This window comes from Alexandromys fortis, unplaced genomic scaffold (genome assembly GCF_014885135.2).
Source record: "Alexandromys fortis isolate MF-2015 unplaced genomic scaffold, M_Fortis_MF-2015_v1.1 scaffold_8_9099976_23576923, whole genome shotgun sequence".
Lineage (NCBI taxonomy): Eukaryota > Metazoa > Chordata > Mammalia > Rodentia > Cricetidae > Alexandromys > Alexandromys fortis.
The window spans coordinates 13,441,511-13,453,574 of NW_026067899.1; the positions used below are offsets into that span (position 1 = coordinate 13,441,511).

Here is a 12,064-nt window from a genome sequence, read left to right on the forward strand (position 1 = left end):
AAGACATAGGGCCACTGTGCCTTTGAAGAACGTAATAAAGTCAAGCCATTAAAACTACCCTTGCACCCAATCTCCCAGTTATTCCACCTTTAGGAATCTACATCCTAATACGAACACTTGAAGGTTAGGCTAAAAGCCCAATCCTGTCTGCATGATCAACACGTGACAAGATGCTCAATAACGTTCACTCGCTACACGTGTGAATATGCCAAGGAGCCTCCCATCCATGAACGATAAAAGGTGGTTAGACCTGCTGGGGTCTTGACCTTGGATTTCATGTTAGAAAGTAAAGAAGTGAATTTGGGAAATAAATGTTTGCTATTCAAAGCACCCATGGGCAGTATTTCTGTTACAGCAGTCCTAACATACTGTTATCCTCTGATACACAACTCCCTAAATCCTCTTACACCTCCCCCAACATCAGCAGCTACTACATTCTATTTCTCCTCTATCCCTCCTAATTGCTCCAGTTTCTACACTTTGAAGTGTTCCTAGGCAAAACTCAGAGACACCTTCCTCACCTACCAGCATTAAGTCCTTTCATGATCATATCTAATATATCAAAATATATCTAATAGGTCAAAAGTCAATGTAAAACGTACATTCAGCTAAGAACTCTGAAAATATCCAATTGATAAGTTTGGGTTATATTCTCTCAAAATCCCCAAAGTTGTTAAGATGGGAAGACTGGCTTCCTTGGAGAGAAGCCAGGACAATGATCATGAAAGACACCAGTAGCCTACATCAAGGTGACAATAATGAAAGCAGTAAGAAAGGGGAGAATCAACCATGATCTGAAGATGATTATGGTAAGATTGTCTAAGTGGCTTTAGATGGGATCTGAGGGAACCTACAAAGTATGATGCTAAAGTTGAGACCCGAGCATCTGAGGGGCAATGAGCTATTATGATGTAGAGAAGTTTCTAGGGACAGAACTTGAAGGAGCTATAAAGTGACTCAAAAGAAATATTTCTAAGTATAAAAAAGTAGTTCAAGCCAGGCATTGTGGACACCCCTACTCTCATAGCACCTCAGAGGTAGAAGCAGGATGGAGACCTCAAAGCCAGTCTGGACTACATTGCAAACTCTCCCAACAAACAATTCAAAAGGAAGAGCTGAATCAACTTGCGAAAGGCAACTACCTCGCCAAATACAGTAAGCATGGAAAGCTGACATGTGTATCATGTCATGCAGTGTGGACATCGTCAATGAATTTGTCCAGGGTTAATCAAGGACATATTGCAAAAAGCTGCATAGATTCAGCTAAAGGAAGAACAGGACCCAGGAAATGAAGAAAATATTTTTTTAGTGTTTGTAACTAATGTGTATTCTTTTGAATATGAAAATAGTGTGGGCTAATTGGAGGAGTACACAGAGAAGGGAGAGATTTTCTGTGTATTACCATAAGCCCAGATATGTGTGTGTGTGTTGTTTGTGGGAGGGTGGAGGAGTTATGTATATATGTATGTGTGTATGATTTTATGCCCTCATGCATATCCAAGCATCACTGGAATTATTTTTTAATTTGGTAATAAATATAAGACATCAAATGCTACTTTGATTGCTCTTCAGATTGTAAAGGTCTCTCATCTTTTAAAATATTACAATACAAATAATAAGCCCTTGGTGGTCAGGCAGTGAAAGCACTATTTTTATCAATGGATTATCCAGAGCAGAAACTCCACTGATTATGTCCTAAGAGTGTTTTCAATGAGACCTGAAAAGGGCTGCACCCTACTATTGTTTGTTATCTTTCTTTCTCAGGAGTTATGACCAGGGATTAAAAAACATTCTCTGGATTTCTGTAACAGTAAAACTAATATAATATCTTCTCATTTTCTTAAGAAAAATTAGGTATGTATAATATAGAAGTGAGCAGGAAACCTAAAACCATTAACAGTTATGCAAGCCTTTTACAAACAGACCAAGCTCTTACACGTTTATAAGCGGGACAGTGGTTGCAAAGCTTTTCTACAATACCTGTTTCTTAGACTCGCTCCAGTTCAATTCTCTGCCCATTAATTCAACAATCCTGGGCAGGGCTTCCTCTGCAGCCTGGACATTGAGGAAGGCCAGGCGGGTGCGACGTGAAATCATGTCAACTGCGGTGCAGGCATATTCCTTGATCCCATATTTCACCTAAATAAAAGAAAAATTGCTGGCTTGACCCTTTCTTTTAAAATATGCTTTGAGAAAAGCTGATCTTTTTCTCTAGCTGTTCTGGTTCTCTATTAGACACAGACACTCTTGTGGTGCGCACGGGCCCTCCCTCTGCCTACCACAGTAAGCTGGAAAATGGGGTAAGTTGAGTAAGAGTGGGTGCCTTCTTCCTAAATAGAAAAAGGCATGGACACGCAAACTGCATCACTTCCCTTTGCCAACGCGTAATGAAAATGTTTATTCACCTGGCTAAATATGCAAAGGATGAGGACAGAAAAGTCAGTTTCAACTCATCAGGCTGTAAAGGTTTCTGCTTTAGAGACCAACAAGAGGAGCACAACTGGACACTATGATTTCAAGCACAGTGAATTACAAATACACAAAGCCTGGTGTCTGGTTTCATAGTATCAGAAAGAAAGCTGAGACAAATCTCTGAGAAATTATCAGAGCAGGAGGACAAGGAACCAGTCGAGATGGAAGGGACATGAACTTAAAGAGCTACAGTTTCTGGGACACACAACCAGATTTACAGAGTTGTGGTTCTCTGAACAAACTCTGGAATTCACACTCAAACTATTACCACTATTAAAAGTCTGGGAAAGGCAGACACTTGACTGCAGGTTTTGGCTGACGTGCTAGCAGTACCTAACTGGTGGAGGTAGGACGAACAGAGATGAAGGGCAGATCACAAGCACACAGGATGCTCCTGTGAGCATCGCATACCTCTGCTTCGATGTACGGAAACTCTGACACGAGACGCACTCCCACAACAGGCCACCGTTTTCCAGTCACACTTGCCATTTTGGCCACCTCGAAAGCCTTGTCACCGTAGGTGGTGGCAAGATGCTGTGCCACCTACAGAAATAAGACTGCATTAGACAGGCACTCTGGGTGTGGCTCCGTTAAGGCACAGGACAAAACGCTACATCCTTAGGCTGCCAGTTTTCTCAAGGTCTGTAAATAATAGTCCTTAGGGAGAATTAGGTTCGGACTCTGTGGGAGGAAAACCACTTGGGTTTGGAATGCTTAGGCCAGCACTGACTCAGCATCCATGCGGCACCAGAGCAGTGACGGATGGAGCTTCAGCTTCACTTTGGTCCTGAAGAGCAGCAGCCCTTCTCACACTCATGACATGAAGAAGTTGGGGGAAATTTGTACACTTGAAACAACGCAAATAAATTGCAGATTTCAAAGAGAAACCAAATGTGCATCGTTTTTTAGGCAACTATCATAAATCTGGATCTTTTTCCTTTTGCAGAGCCAAGAGTATTGATATGCATAGCAAAGGATCCCTCTAAATTAGAGAGGTCACACCCTGGCCACTGAATATGATCTCGGCAACATGAAAGCAAGGTAGTGCGGCAGTGCCCACGAACCTCACTCTCAAGCCCGTAGTCCTGGACAAGCCTGATGTAGAGTGTGGGACTCCAATCTTTGCCTCCTTGAAGGAACAGCCCAACTGTCCTACTCGGGCCTGCTTTCAAGTTGTGGACCTTGATAGCTGCATTCACAGTGTCTTCTGCCATAGAGCGATACGTCGTCCACTTCCCACCTACCAAGAAATTGGTAAGCTGTTAGTTTGGCATTCTGAAATTTTCTTATAATTAACCATTTGCTAATAATAACAATGGCCACCTCTTGGCAAGAAATTGGGCAAAAAGGTTCTACCAGGAATCATAAAAACAAAATACTTGTTCATCAAAGTGAAAGAGTAAGTCAGCTCCCCCATCCCATACCTGCTATTGTGATGAGGCCACTCTCACTGACATCGACAACATGATTTCGGGAGATGGACTGAGTGTCTGCAGACTTGGGATCGGTGACAAGGGGACGAATGCCACTCCATGCTGCCAGGACATCCCCCCTTCTCACTGGCGGGAACCAAAAACATGGAAACCAAAGTATGAATGCAGAGGAAAGCATTAAGTAGAATCAGAGGCACAGGTAAGATCAGAGAAGGAAACCAGAGATCTAACAACTAACTATGAGTGTAGGAATTCTGTGACCCAAAGATAAGTTGCTTAAGGGAACAAAGGACCTGAAAATCACAAGCAAAGGTGTCAAAGAGTAAGCACAGAAGTCACTGTCACCAACCCCAATAGGGAAAAAAAGATTACCATCAAGAGAAAATAAGACGTTTATAAATTGTTGCATTCCCTTCTACAACCTAGCTCTTTCCTCAAGAATTGCAGAGGTCTTCAATAGGAAACCCTGTAGCCCTCCAATTCAGTCACCTATGAGCAGCTGCAGCAAGCCCAACTCTGTGAAAGACAGTTGTTAGTCCCAGCCTCTTCACCCACTGATCCCCAAGCACTGGGGATTATTCTCCTTAACCAACTCTCATGAGTAACAAACACATCGTGGGCAAACATCCTTTTATGGTGTACCAGCATCAAACTTGGTTCTTTCTGGCTTTATTCCTCAATATGATGTGTTCCTCGACTGCTGACAACTTCTATTCTCTGGTCTTTTCTCAATCTTAACCTCTGTAATTGACCCAGAGATGGGCATACTGGCTCTGCCCAGGAGCTATGTAATCCTTGTATTGTAAGGAATAAAAGCAATATTCAAGAAGCTATAAAAATTATTCTTTTTTATCTCTGGCAAAATACTACTACTACTAATACCAAAAAATCATTAAACTGATGAAAAGCATTTGTTATTGAGGTGAGGAACATAGGTCAGTGGTATCTACCATCAAGGCAGGAACATGTAACCCTTACTCAGGAAGTTGAAGCAAGAGGATTAATACAAACTATAGAGAGGCCAGCCAACATATCGTAAGTTTCAGGCCAGCAGCAACTAAGTAGATCCTGTTTCAAATGCAAGCCAGCTTTCTGGTAACAATTAATTCAAATAAAGTAAGGCTACCATATTTTAATGTAGTTGATGAAGGGCCAGTCTTAAAATGACTATACTCGGAAAGAGGGAATGCATGTCCGACAGTTCTGCCCCAACAAGGGAAGCAAGGACATATTGAGATGCTGAGGAAGCCTACAGCTTCAGTCTGTTCAACCAGACGCCACATAGGACCTTATGCTAGGACTCTGGCCCCAGATCTAGTCCTGTGGTGCTTGTATCTTTTTTACTTCATTTATTTATTCTTCTCTCATGCATTACATCCTGACTGCATTTTCCCCTCCCTCCTCTCCACCAAGTCCCTCCCCTCCACCTCTCCTCTCCCCTAGATCCATTCCTCCGTTTCCCTTTAGAAAATGGCAGGCCTCCCAGGGATATCAACCAAACATAGCATAACAAGTTACAATAAGACTAAGCAAAACCCTTTTATTTAAGCAGAACAAGGCAACCTGGTAGGAGGGAAAAGTTCCCCAAAGCTAGCAAAAAAGACAGAGACTGTCCTCAGCCCCGCTGGCAGGAGTCTCACAAGAACACCAAGCTATACAACCCTATGTAGATAGCCTAGGTCAGTTTTATGCAGACTCCCTGATTATCACTCCAGTATCTGTGAGCCATGCATTTTCCCAAATAGGTGTGATCCTGAGATTCCTGTGGCCTAGGGGTAACCCAGCTTCACAGAGTTCTACAGGTCTTAAAATTTTTCAACATAAACAGTGTAAAGTGCTTTAATCCTTATAAAATACCTAATTAGGAAATTACTATGATTTCCCTTAGAGTTTACACAGTCCTCAGATGCAGAAATAAAACAACCAACCCACCTCCAATGTCACTGGGGCCAGTGCACAGTCCCACCCATGCCAGTAAAATTTCCCTGGTAGCCACAATGAACAGGAATCTGGTTTAAAATCTTGAAGCTCCGTGACTAAATTCTGAAGCATTTTCAGGAAAATTAAGAGTTTCCTGAGAAAATGTAAAGCCTATGCAGAGCAGCTCTCTGGTAAAAACTTCCTGTTTTCCATTCTAATGGACAAAAAATACCCACACATCCAAGGCTATACTGTCTGAAACAGAGGAACGTGAGGTACTCAAGAAATTCACTCATGAAGGAGAGTTGAATAAAACAGTGAGCAGATTACTCTCACCACCACCCTTACTCCTGGGACTAGTCCTAACTCATCATCAAGGAGACAGAGCAGGTGCATCTATGTGAGTTCAAGGCTAGCCTGTTCTACAAGAGCTAGTTCCAGGAGAGATTCTAAAGCTACAGAGAAACGAAGAGGAGAAGGAAGAGGAGGAGAAGGAGGAGGAGGGAGGAGGAGGAGGAGGAGGAGAAAAAGTTGATGACCAGGAAAGTTCTACACGCTTAGTATCCTAGCATTCAATTTTTTAGCTTGAAACTTTTATTACAAAGATGTCATCATTTTGAGAGGGAGTAGGTGAGGTACAAAGGAGTTCAAGGGGAAATGTGGTAGAAGAAGGCATCTAATATACTCATGTATAAAATACTCAAAAATACAATCTAAGTTTAAAAAAAGTAGGTAATATAAATTAAAAACAAAATAAAAAAAGAAAATTTATCAGATGGACATTGGAGGTAAATTACTCAGAAAGATACATTTTAAGGATAATAAAATTCTACTTAAAACATGAAGTATTCCGTATGACCTACAGGATTTTCACATTACTAAGCCAGAGCTTATGTTCAAGTCATCTACCTATCTAACATCAATCTATCTATCTATCTATCTATCTATCTATCCATCCATCCATCCATCCATCCATCTATCTATCTACCTACCTACTTACCTATCTACCCAATATCTTTCCACCCGCTCCAAAGCTTGACATACAATTCTTCTGGATTTTACTCAAAATGTTATTTGCTCAAGAAGTTTGTAGTCTGTGGCCACTACCACTCAAACTCAGCAGTACTGGCTAAGCTCACGCTAAAGCTGGACGATCTATCCAGGGAGTAGAGAACAGCTCAGCATAGAAACATTAACTCTAACCTTCAAGGAAAAGAACGGCAACTAACTAAGCTGACAGACATCCCCCTTGATGATCCATTTAACCAACATGTAAACCTGGCACAAATGTGAAGCAAACACAAAGTTCCCTCACGAAGGAGATTCTAAGGGAAATGGGCAGTGGGGATAACAGGTCCCCATTAGGTCTTCTCGTCTTCCCTAAGCTGTGCAGTCATGCTGTAACCAGGAGGGAAGCAGTGCTGTGGAAGGGCGAGGAATACTTAGAGGTGGGAGAGTTAACATCCACCTAAGTCATCGCTCAAGCACTAAATGAACCACACTTCTTCTGCCTTCTCATGTCTGAATTCCTGCTTTATAAGATAGTGAGTTGTAACTGCCTCCCTCAATTCAGTGACTCCATTAAACTAAGCATCTCTTTCTCTACAAATGTTCTAGACTTTGGTGAGCAGGGAAGTTCTACAGACTGGCTATGAAGTGTGGGGAAAGTCGGCTATTGGGACTGTCCAGTTCCCTAGCCAATTACAGCAGAAAGCAGCAACTAATCCATGGGAATATGATTTTGGCCAGTAGGGAAGTAAAACTGCATTTAATTTAAATAGCTAACATACATGTCTATAAAAGCTCCCTAGAACACAGGCAGGCTGATCCCATTAGACCACCAAGATGGCTGGTCAAATCAAGACCACCTTGTCCTCATCTCTAAGGCATAGCCACCCACTGACACTTGAGTAGCTTGGCTCAGAAAAATGTGCTTTCATACCTAATGCGACTAGCCTTCACGGTCCTAATGCTTCTAGCCTTCATGGTCCTTATTTTCCATTCCAAACAATCACCTTTCTTACTAATCTCATGAGATCAAAGAAATAAAAAATATTTATAATAAACTATGTAGTGGTTTGAAAGAAAAATGATCCCCAAAGGGAGGTGTGACTTTGCTAAAGCTACCATCCATGTGACACCCAGTTGCTTCTGCTCAAAGGGGACCAAGACGTAGAAACTCTCAGCTCATTCTCCAGTATCATGTCTGCCTGCCTGCATGTCACCAACCATGACGAAAGTGTGCTAAACCTCTGAAACTGTAAGCAAGCTCCAACTAAATGTGTTCCTTTGAGCCGAGCAGTGGTGGCACAAGCCTTTAATTCCAACACTCGGGAGACAGAGGCAGACAAATCTCTGAGTTCCATGCCAGCCTGGTCTACAGAGAGAGTTCCAGGACAGCCAGGGCTACACAAAGACACACTTGTTTCAAAAAACCAAGAGTTTTTGTGGTCATGGTGTCTCTTCACAGCAATAGAACCTTAACTAAGACACTTCCTCTCAAATCATAATTCTGAAACTACTAAGTGTCCACAGGAAAATCTGTAGAAAACACAGCAAATTAGGGCTTTTGTGTCTTGGAACTCAGCCTCATCTTACTCACACGGCTAAGCAGAAGTTCATGACTCTCTCATCTCTCGTAATGTTACTTGTCTTTAGCACTAGTGATTCTAAGATCTCTCAGTATCTTAAATGTTGTGCCATGGACAGTTGCTGGACTACTGAATGGTTCTCTGGGCAGCCCAGAGTGGCGTCTTAAGCGTGGTATCTCTGTACTTGGGAGGTTGAGACAGAACTACCTTGAGTTTAAGACTAGCTTAGGCTACAAAATGAGATCCTGGCAATAATAATAATAATAATTAATAATAATAAACTGGGAGCAGGGCTGTACACTTTTAAATCCAGCACTCAGGAGTCAGGAGTAGGCAGGTCTCTGAGTTAGAAATCAGCTTGGTCTATATAGAAATTTCCAGCCAGTGCTACATAGTGAGACGCTGTCAAATTCCTTTCTATTACGTCTTCAATAAATCAGTTTTTGTTATGATCTAAGGAATAAAGTAGGACTAGGTAAGGTGACCAGAACTTATCACAGCTCCTTAAAAAAAATAATCTCAATGTGATTGTTTCAGATTATAATTAATACTTTTCTCTCATATCCTGGGCAAGACAAGTGTTTGTTTTAAAATTAATAGAAAATGAAGGCCAGAGGAAGTGACAATAAAAACTAAATGTGTGATTCTGCTTAGCATTAGTTATTTAGGTGTGTATTTCGGGGGTGTTCTTTCTCATGCTTGCCACTTTGAAAAGAAAAAAAAAAGAATCTGAGAGAACGATATGAAAACACCTAAGTGAATACAGGGAAACTGTCAGAAATCAATACTTCTCCACCAGCATGTTTAACCTGCTGGAATGAAGTGTTAATCACAGAAATAAGATACCATATTACATTTATAAACTAATGAAACTAGAAAAAGCAAGGCGCGTGACACTCTAATTAAACAGCTGGAAGACAGCCAAGCCTGTGTAAGTTGATAACCCTAGTACAATCTCTGGCAGGGAAAAGGCAGGTCTGCAGTGAGTTGATATGGCCAGCTCGGCTGTTAATTGAATAACAGGCCATCTATAAACACAACTAATTGCACATGTGCAAGCCCGTGTGCAAGTGAAGAGGCTGCCTTGAGAAGGACCCCAAACACTGTGCGCCTGGCGGAAGCGGCAGGCACGTCTTCTGTCTCTCAGTCCACCGCGGTTGTAGCTCGGCACCTACTGCGGCATCCCTCTGATTAACCTCCGCACAATAACTTAATGATACATTTCTCAAAAGATCATTTTCCTTCCCAACTCAATGCGCACGGCAGAACTATCAATTACCCATTTCAACAAAGAACAAACAAGCAATCTAGAAATTTCAGCCTGTGAATGGAAAGCTTTTTCTCAGCTGTAAAGAAAGACATAGACTTATTCCCAACAGGTGAAACACTCTGCAGAAACGTTCCCAGGCATCCCGCAGAAGCGCAGCAGTGGCTGTGATCACCATGGAGCGATAGAATTTGACACTTTTCTTCTCCCTCTCTCCCTTACGGTTAGAGCCATTTGAGGAGCCTCAGAACTTACTTATTCATTTAATGAAATCTTTTCATATGATTATATCAACCTCAATGAATGTAAAACATCTTAAAACTGCAGCTCTGAGCTAGCAAGATGGGTCAGAGGGCAAAGGCAAATTGCTGTGCAAGCCGGGGAATCTGGGTTCGGTCCCTACAACCCACATAAAGGAAGAGAGAGAAAACTTAACCAAGTGGTCCTCTACCCTCCATACTTGTCCTACACACACACACACACACACACACCATATACAGGCACACATCATCATGAAGGTATCTGACAGCTTCTTTGAAATGAACAGAGAAACATAATCCACTCTGTACTGGACCCCATATCATACTGTATAATCCAAAACCACTAACCAAAGTACTGTACAGTAGTTAGATGGTCATATCAGAGCAAGATTTACTTAAGATTCATCATGCCCCAAAAGCACCAAGCTATGAGGGGGGAAAAAAAAAGTCCCTATCGCTCAGCTTCAACAAATGCAGGAATTACATCTCTCTTAGAAGCAGAGGGAAAGACTGACAACATGCTTGCCTAGCAAGTGGTCTAACACACACGGTACGGTCCTCAGTGACAAAAGAGCAGGGACAGACAGCACAAAGGGGCAAAGGGGTGACTGGAGAGTGGCAACGCTTGCGTCTTTCACATTTTATTAGTACATAAGAGGATATGGGACTCCACCAAAATACCTAAAGAAAGTCCACAACTCTGAATGTCTTCACTGTAAGCTACAGTGAGCTTCCGCTAATCCCCTTTACCAGTCTAAGTGTGACGTCTCAAATAGGGGAGTCCAGTCAACTAAAAATGAGAAAGCAAAAAAATCATGAAGAAATTTAAACTTTTAAAGTATAAATTTAAGAGGAAAGATGCATACAGCTGGCAAGCTGTCACCTCCTGGAAACTAAACCTAATAGACACCAAGTCTCATCAACTGGTGCCCACGCCACCAAGAGAAAAGCCTGCTCAGTTGTATCATGCCACTTTTGTAAACATTAGAATCAAGAAAGTAGTCTTTGTTCCTCCACTTCCCTGATCACCACAGGATAAGGGATTTGAAGAGGACTCTAGAGACCAAGCAGGAATGGCCAAATCTTCTCTCTACTTATAGGCAGAGTAAAAATGCCAAGGCTCCTATCTGACTTTCACATTCACCCTGGATCCACTGCAGCCTCCAGCACATCCAGTCTGGCAGCACAGTGAGCAGCAGGGCTTCTTGTCCTTACTGCATTTACACGGAAAGGCTCAAGAAAGTGTCCATCCTCTTGTCTCTACTCTTGAATTCATTCTATACTTTGTTCTCACCATCTTAGAGCACATCTCTAATTCTGTTCGTGACAAAATTTATATACAGCAAATACAAACCAACAAAGAATATCATTATTATATTGAAATGCAATCATGGCCAGACATCTAAGCTCCATCCAGATGTACAATAGACAAGCAAATTTAAATTACAAGTTTAAATTACAAAAAGGTTTAAGATACGAAAATAGAGATGTTAAAGAAAGCAAGGCTGCCTAAAGGTAATATGTGTTGAACATAGATACTGGTTGAGAAAATTATTTATTTAAAAAATAAAAGTGTCTACTATTGCTGCAACTCTCCAAAGAGACTCTGTTCAGAGTAAAATCATAATGTGTATTACTTTAAATTAGGAGGAACAAATAATATACAATACAAAGAAATCAATTAAACTAAAACAGTAATCTGAACCCTTCTCTAAAGCTCTTTGATGTGTTCAGTGTGTTCGAAAATACATGATCACACAACGGAACAGTCCTACAGGGGAAGAAGGCTTCATAAATACTAGTGAGCTGCATCCAGACAAAAATTAGCTAATAAGCTTTGTAGATGAAGACTCCCTTTCCATGGGGGGCGCCAAGAACACATCGTAGACTAGCACATACAGTCATCATATGCTAGCAGGATGACCACTGCCCGAGAGACCGCTGACTTCTGAAGTATAAATATTTATGCCAAGATAAGATGTGATGATGGTACGAAGGACAGTTCAGAAAGGGACAAGGGCTTAAAAGTATATGGCCTCAATTCGCAAGGATAAATAATAGAACCAATTAGACCACAGAATACATGGAAAGGGAGGGTTTAGATGCAAACCAAGAGGCCAT

The 12,064-nt window shown here is 41.6% G+C and overlaps 1 protein-coding gene across 2 annotated transcripts in view; it reads right to left on the reverse strand.

Moving 5' to 3' along the window:
- The window catches only part of Gpd2 (glycerol-3-phosphate dehydrogenase 2), a 136,424-nt gene that overhangs the window by 11,118 nt on the left and 113,242 nt on the right, over window positions 1-12,064 (reverse strand). For both annotated transcript variants that reach the window (XM_050122261.1, XM_050122257.1), the window contains exons 10-13: window positions 3,897-4,031; window positions 3,537-3,712; window positions 2,884-3,015; window positions 1,981-2,139 (exon numbers count right to left, since the gene is read on the reverse strand). In XM_050122261.1, the coding sequence (XP_049978218.1) occupies window positions 1,981-2,139; window positions 2,884-3,015; window positions 3,537-3,712; window positions 3,897-4,031 (602 nt within the window). The remainder of the gene's footprint in view (window positions 1-1,980; window positions 2,140-2,883; window positions 3,016-3,536; window positions 3,713-3,896; window positions 4,032-12,064) is intronic.